This window comes from Opisthocomus hoazin, chromosome 18 (genome assembly GCF_030867145.1).
Source record: "Opisthocomus hoazin isolate bOpiHoa1 chromosome 18, bOpiHoa1.hap1, whole genome shotgun sequence".
NCBI lineage: Eukaryota > Metazoa > Chordata > Aves > Opisthocomiformes > Opisthocomidae > Opisthocomus > Opisthocomus hoazin.
In genome coordinates this window covers 17,992,540-18,008,721 of record NC_134431.1, presented here as the reverse complement: position 1 = coordinate 18,008,721, position 16,182 = coordinate 17,992,540, and the positions used below count along the sequence as shown (strand labels likewise).

Below are 16,182 nucleotides of genomic sequence, written 5' to 3'. Positions count from 1 at the left end.
CGGTCCAGGGCCAGCGTGCGAGGGATGCTCTGCTCTCACCATCACCATCCTCGCCAGGATGAAGGCGCAGCCGGCACAGACCCCGCTGGGGCAGGGGCTGGGGAGAGGACAGCACCCTCCCGCCTGCCTCACCGACATTGTTCCACCAGGCTCCTCCAGCCCTGTCCTGCCAGGTCTCAGCAAGCCCAGGTGGGTCGTGAAGGGACACCCCAACAGGGCCATGCTGCGGGTCCCAGTCAAGCGTGCTGGTGGGCTTTCTGCTTTCACAGAATCACAGAATCACAGAATAGTAGGGGTTGGAAGGGACCTCTGTGGGTCACCCAGTCCAACCCCCCTTCCAAAGCAGGGTCACCCAGAGCAGGCTGCACAGCACCGCGGCCAGGCGGGGCTGGAATATCTCCAGAGAAGGAGACTCCACAACCTCCCTGGGCAGCCTGGGCCAGGGCTCCGGCACCCTCGGAGGGAAGAAGTTCTTCCTCGTGTTCAGACGGAACTTCCTGTGCCTCAGTTTGTGCCCATTGCCCCTTGTCCTGTTGCTGGGCACCACTGGAAAGAGTCTGGCCCCATCCTCCTGACCCCCACCCTTCAGATATTTATAAGCATTTATTAGGTCCCCTCTCAGCCTTCTCTTCTCCAGGCTGAACAAGCCCAGCTCCCTCAGCCTTTCCTCGTAGGGGAGATGTTCCAGTCCCCTCATCATCCTTTCTCCTGTGCCTCCTTACTTCCACGTGGATGAGGAGCCAGAGCACTGCCTGGCACGGGTGGACATGGCACCCTGGGGGTCCCACAGCTGCTCACACCCTTGGGAGCACAACAAGGGGCCGCTGGGTTTGGGGCAGGACCTGTGTGGGGGGGATACCCTACCTTTGCAGGGGGGTCAGGGGTAGCCCCGACACCGCTCCGTGCACCCCAGCTGCATTTCAAAAAAAACCCACCACCAACCCGCTGCGTGAGCCCAGCCTGGAGCCCGGAGAAGCCATTTCTCCCCCGCGCAGCTCCCAAGCTCTGGAGAGAAGCTCAGCATCTCCCTCTAACGATGCGCCTCGCCCCAGCCGGACACCCCGCAGCCGTTGTCCGCTCTCGGGGACTAGAGGGAACTGGAGCATCTCTCCTACGAGGAGAGGCTGAGGGAGCTGGGCTTGTTCAGCCTGGAGAAGAGAAGGCTGAGAGGGGACCTTCGAAATGCCCATAAATATCTGCAGGGTGGGGGTCAGGAGGACGGGGCCAGACTCTTTCCAGTGGTGCCCAGCGCCAGGACAAGGGGCAACGGGCACAAACTGAAGCAGAGGAAGCTCCAGCTGAACCCGAGGAAGAACTTCTTCCCTCTGAGGGTGACGGAGCCCTGGCCCAGGCTGCCCAGGGAGGCTGTGGAGTCTCCTTCTCTGGAGATATTCCAGCCCCGCCTGGCCGCGGTGCTGTGCAGCCTGCTCTGGGTGACCCTGCTTGGGCAGGGGGTTGGGCTGGGTGACCCCAGAGGTCCCTGCCAACCCCGACCATTCTGTGATTCTGTGACACTGTGGAGATGCTGCCCACTCCCCGACCACCCCGCAGCCCCCTGTGCCCCCAGCACCGCTCCTGCTGCCCCCCAGCACCCACCGCTGGGGCAGAAACGAAACCTGTGGTGGGGGAATCAGCCCGGCTCTTGGCCATGAGTTGTCTCGCTTGGGCTTTATTTAGATCTGATCCGTCCAGGGTGGAAAGTTTAACAGCACCCTACGTGGGTGAGTCAAGAGGGGACGGGGCCGCATCCTGCTTGGGGCTGTGCTCTCCATGTAAAGGGGTAACAAGGAGCAAACGCGGATCCTGCACCGGCCGGGACGGGTGCGTGGTTCCATCAGGGCGCTGGTGCAGAGCCCGTGGCCAAGAGCGCTGCTGCTGCAGAGCAGATGAGGTTTTTTCCTGGTTGTTTTCTTTCCTTTTCTTAAAATTCAGTAAACTCCCCCAGCTCCGTTGCTCGGGAGGTGCTAGCGAGGTGAGCAGAGCCAATTTCCCTGCATTTTTGAAAAGGTCAGTACGGGCAGGGGAGGAAATTCTGATTTTTCTGTCCTGGGGGCTGCACACAGTGATGTCCCGAGTCTGGTTCCCTGTGGATGGAGCCCGAGGGTCTCAGCCCACCCTCTCCCCCCACCACAGCAAAACTCCGATGGGAATTACCCGCTGGCGGGGTCTGGCCAAGCCGACCGATGCGCAGAGAGGGGAGAGAGCAGCTGCCGTGGTCGGGGTCACTCCGCTGCAGGCTTTGCGATGCCTTTCTCGGAGTTGGGAGGAAATTTGGATGTGGGAAATTTGGGGTCTTTGCCTTCAGCCCGGCACCAGACCCCTCCTCTGAGGGTGATGGATGTGAGGTATAAACTCCTCGGATGATGCCAGTGTCGTGGAACTCACCCTGGCGCAGGAGAGAGGATCCGCCTGCTTGGATCCGAGCACGCTTTGGTGAATCCGTTATCCGCACCAAAACAGTTGGAGAACCACAGCTTGTTTCTGAGACCTTTCCATCACCTGGGTGTTGTACAACCCCCCCCCTCCCGGGGACCCACCGCAGCCGGAGCCCAAGGATGCTCGGTGCACCCCGCATCCCACCCGGGCCCCCCCACCTCCTCCCCAGAGCCAGGCGCCGGCTTGAAACCCCCATCCAGCCTCAGTCAGCGCTCGGGGGTCCGAGCCCTGGGGGGTTCCTCGGGGGTCTGAGCCCTGGGGTGTTCCTTGGGGGTTTGAGCCCTGGGGGGTTCCTGCCCTCCAAACCCTGGAGGCAAATCCCTGGGGCGTTGCATCTCCTTCTGTCCCACCAACACCTCGAGACTGCCTGGAGGGCTCTGGGGACAGCTTTCCTTGGGGATTTCAGGGGGGAGGCAAAAAGCCTCTGGGTGCCATCCCTTTTTTTGCTAGCTGTGGGCAAACTACCTGTTTTCAGCTCCTCTTTGATCCCACCCCCATGGAAACCTCCCAGCTCCTTCACTGAGGAGCAGTGTCACTGTGATGGGACACGGATGGGACAACAACGCTCTCCCATCCCGCTTAGCACAGCTCGTTAGCCGGGGTAATGCCGCTCACAAACGAGCTTTGGAGACCTTTGCTTTGCCACAAGCCGTTACCTGCACCGGCGTGGCAACCACAACCCCAAATCCCCCCGCCCAGCTGCCTGCTGGCACAGATTGGCAGCTTCGTAATTCTCATTTCCGCAGCGGTTCTGCGGTCCTTGGGGGATTTAAATACTGGCAGACCCCCCAGGCTCCCCCAGGGCCATCCGGTGGGACCCGTCCCCCGTGGAGGTGTCTTTCTGGGAGGGTTTAGGGCTGCAGATGCCTCCTGAGAGACCCGTCCCCCATGGAGGTGCCTTTCTGGGGGGGGTTAGGGCTGCAGACACCTCCTGAGCATCCCCGGGAAGGGCTGGAGGGACTAAACCCACGGCGCAGGTTCAGGGGTGGGAAGAGTCAGAAGAGCAGCAAGTTAAAATAACAGTCTCTTATTTTATTACCAGCAGAGGAGCAGGCGGGTGGGTGCCCGGCTGGGGGGGCCACCGTGGCCTCCCTCCGCATCCCTGCCAGCTCTGACGCCCCAGACGCTTTGGGGTGCTGCCATTTCGGGACCCCCCCAGCCCTGCAGCCCTGCCCTCGTCACTGGAGGGGGAATGTGGGCAGGTGACAGCATCCGCTCTGTCCCCAAATCCTCGGTTTTACCCATCGCTGTTCCTTACCTGCCCGCATGAGCGGTCTGCGGCTCCGGACAGGGGGTATTCGGGGGGGCTGGGGGTGCAACAGTAAACGTTGCTTCATCTTAATGACGAGCTGGGTCACTGGGATGGTGCCTGGGCTTGGTGGCATCGTCACCAGCCTCTGGGCAGGAGGTCGGGACGAGCATTAGGCGATGCCCCGAGGAGCAGAGCTGGTGGGAGTGCAGAGGGCACAGGAGGGAGCACCACAGGGCACCGGGGCTGGGGGGGACCTGGCACCCAGGAACCCCCAGCTTCATCCCGGGCAGCACCCGGCACTGCCCGGCAGCGTCCCTGGCTGCTCCCACCGGGCCTCTGCGTCGGGTCCCCGTCTGCCTGCAAACGGGGACGGATGAAGGACGAGCTCCTGGCACAGCTTCCTCGGGGCCCGGCACCCTCCCGGTGCATCCACCCTGCCTTTGGTCCCGGATTTTCCAGCTCCGATGACTCAGCTCCCTTTTTTAACTCACCAAGTGGAGCTGGGTGCTGGTGGCTTGGCCCCGCTTTCCATTTTTTTTTGGCTGGCTGGGTCATCTTATCTGCTGCTGATAACGTTACCTCCTCGGGCGCTGGAAGACAGCCCAGTCGGAAGAGAAAACTGAAGCTCCCTAAACAAGCTCCGAGGCACGGACACGAGCCGCCGGGTGCTGGGATGCTGCCCGCGTGCGTAAGGCTTCACCGTCCTGCGCAGGGCTCTGAGCCGTCGCGGGAAGAGCTGCGCGTGACTTGCCCGCGACGCCGAGCCCTGCCTGTCGCCGGCTCCTTTCTCCCACGTCTTTCCCTGCAAACCATCAGGCTCAGGTGGGCAAAAGTTCGTCTGTCCCAGCGGCTGTTTTGCTACTTTTCCTCCAGCCAAGAGCCACGTCTGCTGGAGGAAACCTCCCATCTCCGCACAGAAATGCATTCATGAAAAAGAAAGAGAAAGCAGAAGAAGGAGCGAAGCCCCGGAGCGGCTGGGAAGCTGCCTCTTCGTATGCTGAGCGTGCGGTTCAGGTCTCGTATCAGCGGGGCGCAGCCCATCCCAGAGGTGCTCGGTTCACAGTGTTGGTGCAATCTGCCAAACAGACGGATCAGCTAGGAGACATTTCCAAAAGAAGCTGGAACAAGGCGGGAGAGGAAGGAATAAACAGCCTGCGGGGTGGCCCGTTCCAGCTCACCCACTGCCAGCCCCAGAGAATCCCGTCCCTTCCACGCAGAATGCCACCAACGGATTTTGTGCTGTGCACTGTGGCCTGTCCGGGCGCACCACAACCCATCCCAGTGCACCACGACCCATCCCAGCGCACCACAACCCATCCCAGCACACCACAGCCTGCGCCTGTGCACAAAAACTCATCCCATGGACCACAATCCGGGTGCCACAGCCCACCCCTCTGCATCGCAACCCCTCCCCGTGCACCGCAGCCAGCGTACCACCACCCATCCATGTGCACCGCAGCCTGCGCACCATGACCCAGCCAAGTCCATCGCAGCCTGTGCACTGCAACTCTTCTCCATGCACCCCAACCTGTGCTCCCCACGCCATCCCATCCCATCCCATCCCATCCCATCCCATCCCATCCCATCCCATCCCATCCCATCCCATCCCATCCCATCCCATCCCATCCCATCCCATCCCATCCATCCCATCCCACCCCATCCCATCCCATCCCATCCCATCCCACCCCATCCCACCCCATCCATCCCATCCATCCCATCCCATCCCATCCCATCCCATCCCATCCCACCCCATCCCACCCCATCCCACGGCGTGGGCTGCGTTTGCACCAGCGACACGTGGGTGGGTGCCTGCGGCTCTGGCAACCCCCCCGCCGCTGCTCCTCATGTCCGGATGGCTGCGGGATTGGGGGGCACAGCCACCCCGGGGTCAGGTTTTGCGGCGTCCCTCCCCTCTCGGCCTCCCGCTGGCCCTACCTTGGCTGAGCAGCTGCAGGTTTCGGACCTCCTCGCGCACCTGGAGCTGCAGGACCTGCTGCAGGACCTCCTGCCGCTGCGCCTCATGAGCGATGCCCATGCGCTGCAGCTTCTCCCCGTTCAGCCGCAGCAGCGCCCGACCTGCAAGCGCGGCATCGCTCAGCACCCAGCCGGCGGGGACACCGCAAAAAGCGCGACACGCATGGGAGCCCACCTTCACGTGGGAACAAGGAGGGGGATAGGGGAGAAATCCTGAAATGCTCTTTCACCACCTGGACCCCCCGGGATGGAGGAGCCTCACAGGTGGCCCCCGCTTTCGGGGAGCGCCGGGTGGCAGCTCGAGGTCCCCAGCCTCGGGACAGGTACCGGCTTCGGCACACGTCACCCAGCCCCGCAGGCAGGAGCTTTCCATTCCTCCGCTCCACCTCCCGCATCAGGAGACGTTTCTCCGAGCGCGCGGTCCCCGCACGGACTGGCCGTCCCCGGGGAACGGGGGTACCCATCAAAACGCATTAGCGTTGCCGCCACCGTCCCCGGCGAGCCGCTCTCCTCCGGTCCGGGGGCTATCAGACCAGGGATTCACAGCCAGCTTTTGTCCTGGTTTCCCCGCGCGCACTCGCTAATGCTGCCTTTGTGTCCCATCGCAAGGGCTGGCTGAGCTCTTGCATTAGGGCTTCGCATCCCTCCCGGGCAGCTCCGGCGCTCCCATCCCCGCTGCTTCCTCCCGGCTCTGGCAGAGCTCTGCCTGGCCACGCTCACGTCGTGGTCGGACCGGGACCACTGATGGAGCCCTGGCCCAGGCTGCCCAGGGAGGCTGTGGAGTCTCCTTCTCTGGAGATATTCCAGACCCGCCTGGACAAGGTCCTCTACAGCCTGCTGTAGGTGACCCTGCTTCGGCAAGGGTTTGGGCTGGGTGACACCAGAGGTCCCTTCCAACCCCTACCATTCTGTGATTCTGTGATTCTGTGATGCTCACACGTCGGGGTGACAGCCAGAGTCCCCAGTCTGTCTTCCGAACCGCCAACCTCCCAGCAGCTATCCCTCAGGAGCATGCGCTAACGGCAATTAGCAGCGGCTGTTAAGTGGGGGTGTCTGCAGTACCTGTGATGGCGTGGTGGGAGAACGCCTCGACGTAGATGAGATAGTTATGCGGGCAGTGCTTCTTCAGCCATTTGCACACATCCTGCTGGGTCCAGAGCACCACCGGCTTGGCCAGGCTGCCCAGCGTGGGGCTGGTGTGGTAGATGCCATAGTGGTCGCAGGCCCGGCTCTGCGGGGAGCGGGAGGAGAAGAGGTCAGCAGGATTCAACCCCTCGAGGAGGAAAACGCCTCAGCTGGGAGCTCAGCCCACAGGGACGGGGGAGAAGCTGGCCGGTGGCACAGTGGACTTTGGCTTTGCACCCTGGAGCAGGAGCAACTCTCCCTTTCTCTCCTGCTCAGCCTCCTTCAGCCCTGAGCTGAGCGGCCGTGACAAGGTCCTGCAGCCTCATGGGTGTCTAAAGCCACCTCTGAACCCCGCAGCTCCTTCTTGGGGTGCTGCCATGCCCGGAGACACCTGGGATAAACCAGGATCACAGCCCTCAGTGCCCCTGCCTGGTCACAGGATGGGACCAGGACCGCAGAGCAGATGGGATGGAGGGGGAGAACCGGTGCCCACGGGGAGATGGGGCTCCTCCACCAGCATCCTCCCTCCAGCTGCCTGCCGGTCTCGAATGGTTCCTCCATTTCCTCACCCACGTCACAGCAGCCCCGGCCTCGCGAGGTCATTGCTGCCTGGATTTATCTTGGCGTGGAGCAAATCAAACACCTTGAGCTGTCACCGCGCAGGGGGACGAGCCCGCTTCTCCCGGGGCGATCCTAAGGCTGGCTGGGAAGCGGGGGCTGGGCGACGCAGCAATCCGCCTTTTCCCGGCTCCAGCACCCAGGGGAGATCCCTGAGCTCTCCGCCACCAGCGATGCTGAGACTCCATCCTCGAGCAGCCCCAGCAAACATCGCTCCTCCAAAGCAGCCCCCCGAGCCTCAGCCGCCGGGGCTGTCCCGGGCTGGACCGCAGGCAGGCAGGGGTGGGAAAGGGGTCCCTGCTGCCCGCAGACGGAGGGGACAAGGTTGGCAGTGTCCCTGCCAGCACGGTCCTCACCCACGCCCAGGACACGGTGGGGACATGGCAGAAGCAGCAGCCGACACGGGGACACACCGGCGTGGGAAAGGTCGACAGCGTTTGGGCCGTGGTACGGCAATGCTGACCTCCGCGTGCAAACATTGGCTAATTAAGCATGCCTAATAGAGGAGTGGAGATAATTAGTGTAACAGGGACTCCTGACACCCCGTGGTTACTGAAACTAATGACACGTCCCTGAGAGATGCCAGAGAGGAGGCAGCGGGGTCCGGAATGTCTGCCCCGGTCCCGTGCCCGGCACTGCTCACGCTGCGGAGCCCGGCCGGCCGGGCAGGGGCTGCTGCCGTGCCCAGGGCACCATTCTGGGCTTGGCAAGGGACCTTTCCTCAAGCAGAGCTCGCCCGGTAGAGCTGGAGACACGCCAGCGAGAGGGAAGCAGGCAAAGTTGGGAGGCTGTAAATTAATAACCAAGAAGTCCACCCCCAAAGCAGACGGAAAATGCGATAGGCAACGCACACCATTCGGTTTCCCAACCAAATCCTCGCCTTTGGGGGAACCCCCGGCAGGTGCCCGGACCCCCAGACACATCCCGGGAGCCTCCTGCCCGCAGGAGCAGCCCCAGCCCGCGCCGGCCGCTCGGCTCCTTCACACTCGGCCGAGCGTGCCGGAGCGCGTGCCGTGGGGAGCAGGCGGCGATTTGCTCTGGACTCGCTAACGAGCAATGATGAGAAGCGGAGGAGCTGGGGGAAATAACGGCGAGCTTCCCGCCAGCTTCCCACCGCTGTTATCCGACGAACCCTCCGAGGGACGGCGGAAGAGGTGACAAACAACCCGCAATTCGCCCGCACACGCTTACATCTGCCGTCGCTTCGTACGTCAGCTCAGCACCCCTGAAACCCGCGCTGCCGGCTCGGGGTGCAGCACCCCTGCGGCGGGCAAAGCCCCCCCCCCCAGCGGGTCCCCGGGAGGGCAGGGGAGCTGTAAGGAATCACGGGCTCATCTTCCAGCTGAGCTGTGCTGTCTCTCCAATAAACCCTCAGCCGTGAATATCGAGCGCCGGCGTTGAGGAGAGCGGGCGGGAGGGCTCGGAGGCTGCTCCCATGGGGAGGCAGGGGCGGCTGGGGGGAGCTGGGAGGGGGGAGCTGGGAGCTGCAAGGAGCAACTAGCATCACCTCTCCGTTTTTCCTTGCTGAAGGCAAACTTAAAGCCTTTCTCCCTGCCAAATCCCTCTGGGAGGCACGTGGAGGCAGAGGAAGGAGAGCCATGGTGAAGGTGGCTGGCACCCAGCGAGTCCCCGTGCAGGCAGGGCTGCGCAGGCAGGGCTGTCCCCGTCCTTGTCGCAGAGGTGTGAGAGGCAAGGGGCCATGGGGTTCCTGGAGAGGCGACGGGGACGGTGCCACCAGGACCAGGAGCATCACAGCGTGACGGTGGGGCTGTACCCGACCCTGCAGGGACCCTGCTCCCCTCCAGCACCCAACCAGCCAGGCCCTCAGGATGCAAAAGCATCTCCACGGTGGAGGCTGGAAGCCGAGTGGTTCTTTTTCCCCTGTTTTCTTTCCAGCGGTCTCCGGCTGGACGTGCTGCCACCGATCGCCGCTCCCCGGGCGTTAGGAAGGGACTGGGAACCAGCAGGAGCTGCTCACTGGGAGGATGCTGCTGCCCACTCACTGGGAATGAGGACGCTGCCTCCGTGCAGAGGCAGGGCAGCAGGCGAACGGCTGGAAACCTCCAGCTCACAGCCTCGTTAGTGCAATAAAGTTCAGGATTTTAGGAGGTAAATGGTCCAAACCTGGCTAAGGCACAGCCAAGCGCTCGGGGATTTTAAGGCATTATAAGGAATTCGGCTCTGGCACATTTACTGCAAAATTGCATTAAGTCCCAGCTCCAGGTGTGAAGGGGAGGTGACGCACAGAGCTCGCCCCAGCACAGACCCCAGCCTGACGATAATAATTATTATATGTATGACTATAATTAAATGTCCAATAATCATGAGGGCTTTCAGTAAAAAAGGATTCGAAGGCCTGATCCCGCAGAGGAAGAGGAGATGCTCCCTGGCGGAGCTGATGGGATGGGGGGCACGGGAGGACCCGCGTTCCCCTGGGCAGCCCCAGGGCAGGGACCGGGGGGTGCGGAGGAGCCTGGCGGGTACCTGCGAGCCCTCGGTGCCCGGCTGCCGCAGGAGCTTGACGGTGCGGCCGCTGTCGGGCCGCTGGCTCCGGCCGTCGTGCCAGGTGAGGCTGCTGCCCGGGTTCCTCTGCAGGCGGTAGCTGAGGTTCTCGGCCGAGACCGTGTGCTCCAGGAGGCTGCGGCAGAAGCTGAAGTGAGCGGCGGCAGCTGCAGAAGGAAGGGGGGTGAGAGACGGCCGCGTTGCCCCTCCGCCCCAGAAATGCCTCTTCTACCCCGGGGGACCTGCCGAGCTTGGGCTGTCCCCCTCACTCTTGAAATCTCCCCCTCCTGCCTTCCCTTCCCATCGCCAGGGAGAAAAGCCGTCAGCCCACGAGCCCGCCGGCTGGCGCCGACACGATGTTTGCCCACACGAACCCCCCGCGAGCGACGCTTGTCTCGACGCCCGCCCGCCGAGCAGACGCGGGCACCCGCAGCCGATCTTCGCCGCGCGGCTGCAACCTCCCGCTCGTCACCGCCGCTCTGCCGGGAGAGACACGGGGAGGGGGCAAAGGGGCAGAGCCGCTTCCCGGGGACCAGGCTGACATCAAACGGCCACCACCGAGGGATGGGGAGTGGGTAAACCCTGGGCAGCCCGACGGAGGAGGGGACGTGGGTTGGTCCCCTCCCCGGCACAGACCGTGGATGCCTGGGGACCCCGCAGGAGCACAAACCTGCGTACCAAGCGATGGCTGAACACCCACCAGCCCACCAGTGACGACCCACGAAGGGGCATTTACCCACGACGAGTAGTTTTTGCCCCTCACTCCTTGTCTTTTAACAAGCTGGGGGTGTTTGGGTTGCAATGAGGACGCCAGGATCTCCTTTGGGACGGGGTGAAGGGACCCGGCTGCGGCGGGAGGAGGGTGCGTGGGTATTAGGGGCTCACGCGCTCATCTGCTCCGGATAAAAGCCAGCTGGGTTGACGTGAGCGGTGCTGATCCGCAGAAGCAAAGACCAGAGCATCCCCCAGCTCACCCGCTCCCACCGCAGCAAGCTGGGCAAGTCATGAAGCCACCGACAGCAGAGCAGCGCCTGAAGGAGATCCACCACGGGGATAACCCACCCTGGGCGAGCAGGAGGGCTGGAGAAACCCCCCTGCAGCTCGTTTTCATAATTAGTGGGTTTTAAGAGAGGAGAGGTTTCGAAGAGACCTCTCGAGCACATCTTCATGCAAGAGGAGACCAATCGGCCAAAAGAAGTTCAAAGGGAGCAGGAAACATTTGTCAATGTGTCCTTGCGTCCCAGGTTGCCCAGACCACACCGCATCGTCTTGCTCCTTAAACACACCCAGTGACAAACACTGCCGTGGGGAAACTGAGGCAGGGGCCCTGACCGGCGGCTGGGGGGGCGAGGGGTTTTTTGGGAAGCCAGCTGAAGGGAGATTCGTGGAGAGGCTCGATGTCGAGCAGGGGGAGGGCTGGTCTCTGGGCCCGTCTCGGGTGATGGAGATGTCTCCGATGACTTCCTACAGCCTCAGACACCCCAGACCCGGTGGGCGAGGACAGCAGCGGGTTCTGCTCCCTCCAGCCAAGGGTGCCCGAGGTGACCTGGGCACCCCGAGCCCCCAGTGCTGGGCTACCCAGGGGGCAGGTGTGGACCTGGCAGGTCCAGAGGGACCGGTGCCAGAGCTGTGTCCTTCGGCTGTGCCGGGGCTTCCCCAGGACTCGCTGCGGAAAGGCTGGCTGAGGGAGCGGTGGGGAACTCTGGCCATCATCAGGACCTACTTCCATAGGGGCTACAGAGCATCTGCTGCCAGCAGCAGGACGTGGCCATCTACGCTCCCTCAGCAAACACGGCTGCAGGCGAGAGAGCGAGAGCAGATGGGAGAGAGCGGGGAAAGACGGAGGGAAAAACAAGCTGAGAAGAAAGGACAGGGCTGGGAATGCCGGCGGCACCGCTCACGTTGGGGACAGGCAGCTGCCACCCCGGAGCCACCGGCAGCTCCCCCAGCAGCTCCTCCGCAGCCCCCCGCTCCCCCAGCCCCCGGGTCCCAACTTTCCCATCGCTCGGCAGCACTTGGCGTGGGTGAGGGTCGGGGTGCTGAGCCAGGGCATGCGGGAGCGTTTCGGAGCGAGGGAAGGATGGGGGGCAGAGCATCCCCCTTGCTGTCTCCACGCAGGGACTCGGGGGTGGCCTCCGACACGGGCTCTCCTCTCCTTCCCATGCCCTGCACAGGAGCAGCCACAGCAACGCCGCCAGCACCCAGCCGCCCTCCATCCCCTCCGCTCCTCTTTCTGCCGAGCCGGAGGCACACGCACACGCAGCATCTCCCCACCCCCCCCCCCACAACCTTGCTGGCCCCGCAGCCCCCCCCAGCCGTGCCCTGCAGCCCCCCTCACCTGGCTGGGGTGGTCCCCGCGAGCTGCGGGTGCTGGCGACGCAGCAGAGCGATGCCCGGCCCTGCTGCATCTCGGCGGGAGGAGGGATGCGTGCGAGCGCTCGGCAGCACCGGCTGTCACCAGCACGGCTCCATCCCTGCCTCCCCTCATACCTCGCCCGCACCTGGCTGACTCCCCCCGATCGCCTCCCTCCCGCTGCCGATAAACGGTGGCCGCACGCTCGCCCCGGCTCCGGCGCCGGGCAGCCCCCCCGGGCGGCCTCGCACAGGGAGATGGGGGTGAATTACACCCCCTCCCCGCGGCCCCGTGGGCGGTGGATCCGGAGAGACGCTCGGCATTTTCCCCGCATGCTCCCACCTAATCCCACGGCAGGGCCAGCTGGCACTGGGATGGACGGGGAGCCCGGGGGGCTGCCGAGGGGGACGCCGGACCCACCAGGGATCAAAGCACCCCGGGGCTGAGCGGAGCCGTGGCGAGCGCGGGGTCATCGCTGGCTTGGGGGATTCGGGGTGCAAGAGGAAAAGAAAAGAGGGAGCGCGGCGATGAGCATCCTCCGTGGGCTGCGGGGCTCAGCATCCTGCGCCCGGCCAAAGCTGTGGTGGTTGTGTCTGGGGTCCAGGGGGAAGCGGGGTGCCCTGTCCGGGCAGTCAGCAAACGCTGTGCTGGACACGGGGAATGGGACCTTGAAACGGGGCTGCGGGAGCCTTTGGGCCAGCTGAGTCCCAGCTCGAGCGGAGAGGGGAGAGCTCGGCTCCAGCCCCTGAACAGCCACTGTGCCCCCATCCTTCTGGGTCCCCGAGAGCCGGCCGGTGGTCCCCGTGCCTCATCTGGCAGCCCCGTGCGATGGACACCCCACCGCCTGCTCGTGGGCTGAGGAATTGCCACCGGTTCGTCTCCTCTCGGAGGCTCTTTGCTCCATTTTGGGGACTCCTCCAGCCACACAGAACGGGTGGAAGGGGGGGGGCCAAAGGCCGGGTCACCACAGGGGGATGGTGGGACAGGGTCTGCGGCCGCAGCAGGGACGGACGCCGCTCCCTCCCCTCGCCCGGCACGCCGCTCCCTGCCTTTCCCTCTCCAGACGGTTTTATGGCTGGTGAAACGTGAGCGCTGGAGAGGCTCAGAGCAGCAGCAGTCGCTGCTGGGGAGAGGGACGGGAAACCTCCCGGGGACGGAGACCTCGGGGTGGGACGTGGCAGCACGCAACGACCCGGATGGCGAAAGCACCCCTGGGTCGGTCCCGAGGTGGGCACGGGCTGCTTGCTGCCAGCACGCCGGCTGCGAGCTGGTGCCCGGGAGCTGGCCCGGGGGAAGCGGCCGCAGGCAGCCGAGCTGCCGGAGCAGCAGGCAGGGGCACGGAGAGCGGAGCCCAGCGCCTGGGCAGGCAACACGCTGCCCGCATCCAGCTCCCTCCTCTGCCACCGCTTCCCAGCGCGGCCTCGGGCACCTCCCTGCGTCTTCGACGCTGTCCCACAGACCTGCCCTCCCGCTGGGGACGTGTCTGCGGGGGGCTGCGGGGTCAGGCAGCCTGCCCGGGCTCAGCCAGCCCTCCTGGGACGAACGGCGGTCACGGGGAGAAGCTTGCAACAAGCCTCACAAGGAACGAAATCCCTTCGTCGGCTCACCCGGCTCGCGGTGTCTGGGAGGGAAAGAGACATTTGGGACCAAACGGGCGAGGGATTTGCCAGGATTCGCAGGGGTCATCCCTCTTTTTTTCCTCCGGGCAGGTGAAGGGAGCATCGCTCTCCCGGGACTCCTGGGATGGGGAATCCACCCTGCTCATGGAGCAGCTTTGCTCGGGGCTCATCTCGCTCTTAGCGGCATCCGCACGAGCCACGAGCCCGGCTGGCATTGCCGCTGCCCTGGTCCCCTCCGTCCCTTCCACACCGCTTCACCCTGGCGCAGGGCAGAGCTGCTGCCCGGGCTGGCAGAGCCCCCAGGGAGACGGCGATGCTTTCTGGGACCCCCCAACGCAGGTATGCTCCGAAGCCATTCCCATGGGATGTCCTTAGGGACCAGATCCTGTCCCGAGTCATTCCCTCAGACCCGCTGGCCCCGAGGAGGACGAGGCCGCATTCGCAGAGGGCTGACAACCCCTCAAGCCCCTGCTGAGGGGTACCCGGCCCAGGCCCTGGGTGCCACGAGCATCACCCTGGCATTCCCCTCTGAATTCTCTGCTCGAAGGGGTGCGATGGGAGCCCCACGCAGGGCTGGAGCTCAGGCCGGCGGCTGCTCAGTGCCGGTGCCTCCCGAGGGAGGAGGAGGAAGGTAACAAAAGGCAGATGCCCCCTCCATCCTCCCTGCGCAGCATGGTGCCCTGGGTGCCTGTTCGGGGAGCGGGTGTGGGTGCTGCCTGCACGGAGGGGCAGGCAGCCCTTCGTCGGTGGTCCTGGGGCACAGCCTTTTGGGGGACCGTGCGTGTCTTTGGGGGTGTCTGTGCTCCTGAGCCCCCCGTGGGTACCGCCAGGAGGTCCTCAAGCACCCCAGGACAGGGGGTCTCTGTAGGCCTGGGCACAGTGGGGTGAGGGCGGCAGGCAGGACCTCGGGGCTGCTCTGGGCAGGAGCCCACAGGCATGGACACCCTTGCCTGCAGCCAGCCCCCTTCCACCGTGCCACACTCTGCCCTGGGTCCTGCCCTGCTCCAGCACCCCCAGATCTGCCCTGCCCTGCCCTGCCTTCACACCTGCACCCCCCTGCTCCAGGCAAAATTCCCACTCCTTTTCACTGGCACCCCATAATACTGGGGGCAGGGAATGGGGGCAGACCCCCAGGACATTGAGGGTAGCAAAGGGAGATGGAGCAGTAGACCCCCGGCATGGAGGGGCAGCGCTGGGACGGGATGGAGGGGGTATCCCTGGGGAGGGATGGAGGGTGGACCCCCGGGAGGAAGGGGGCAGCCCCCTGGGATGGAGGGGGCAGCCCCGAGGAGGGGATGGAGGGGGTATCCAGGGGGAGGGGTGGAGGGTAGACCCCCAGGATGGAGGGGGCAGCGCTGAGGGGGGATGGCGGGGGTATCCCCGGGGAGGGATGGAGGGCAGAGACCCCCGGGGTGGAGGGGGCAGCCCCGGGGAGGAGATGGAGGGCGGACCCCCGGGATGGAGGGGGCAGCCCCGGGGAGGGATGGAGGGCAGAGACCCCCGGGATGGAGGGGGCAGCCCCGGGGGGGGGATGGAGGGCAGAGCCCCGGGATGGAGGGCGGACCCCCGGGCTGGAGGACGGAGCGGGCAGCTCCCCGGTCCCGCATCCCGCCGCGCCCCCGAGCCCCCCCGCCCCCGGTACCTTCCATGTCCTTGGGGTGGCCGCAGCTCATCCTCGGCGCGGCGGGGACCGAGCCCCGCGCCCGCCGGCACCGGCACCGGCACCGGGGCCTCGGCCCGCCCCGCCCCGCCCCGCGCGGTGCCCGCCCCGCCCCGGCTCCCCCCGCCCGCCGCCAGCCCGGGGGATGCTCCGAGCATCCCCCACCCCCCGGTCCCCTCCCCGGAGACCCCCCGGGGACAGCCCCCCCGGGGGCCTCCCCAGCCGGGGGGACCTGCCCCGGGGACACCGGGGTGCCGTGGGCTCCGCGCGGGATTTTCGGTCACGTTTGAGACGGGGACGAGGAGGAAAACGGCGCCTGGTTGTTCCCCCCATCCCCCAATTTCCCTTCTCCACCTCCCCCCCGACCCGCATCTCCCCGGGGGGGCTCTGGTGGGTGGCCGCAGCACGGGTGGGCACGCCGGCACGGAGCAGCGCGGCGTCGCCAGCACCCGTCACTCGCCCCACGGGTGTTTTTGGGGTGCCTGCCTTCAGGCATCGCACCCGAACCCCAGCTGAGGACCGTCGCTGTGGGCCCGGGGAGCTGCAGAGGGGCCGGGGGCCCGGCTGCGCACCCTCCAGTTACCCCTCACTGGGGCAGGACGGGGACACGGCAGCGTGCCCAGGACGAGGACAAGTGGACGCC

General features: G+C 65.2%; 1 protein-coding gene across 2 annotated transcripts; it reads right to left on the bottom strand.

Annotated features, from left to right (window-relative positions):
- Window positions 1-3,462: 3,462 nt before the first annotated feature.
- SAMD10 (sterile alpha motif domain containing 10) lies at window positions 3,463-15,611 on the bottom strand. Of its 2 annotated transcripts, none has more exons than XM_075438727.1 (5): window positions 15,522-15,611; window positions 9,890-10,074; window positions 6,725-6,893; window positions 5,624-5,764; window positions 3,463-4,806 (listed from the first exon to the last, which is right to left on the bottom strand). In XM_075438727.1, the coding sequence occupies exons 1-5, from the start codon at window positions 15,550-15,552 to the stop codon at window positions 4,784-4,786; spliced, it is 549 nt and encodes a 182-aa protein (XP_075294842.1). In that variant the 5' UTR covers window positions 15,553-15,611; the 3' UTR covers window positions 3,463-4,783. The 2 variants fall into 2 exon arrangements, with proteins under 2 accessions (XP_075294842.1, XP_075294841.1); XM_075438726.1 differs by having other exon boundaries at window positions 3,463-4,763.
- Between the last annotated feature and the right edge of the window lie 571 nt (window positions 15,612-16,182).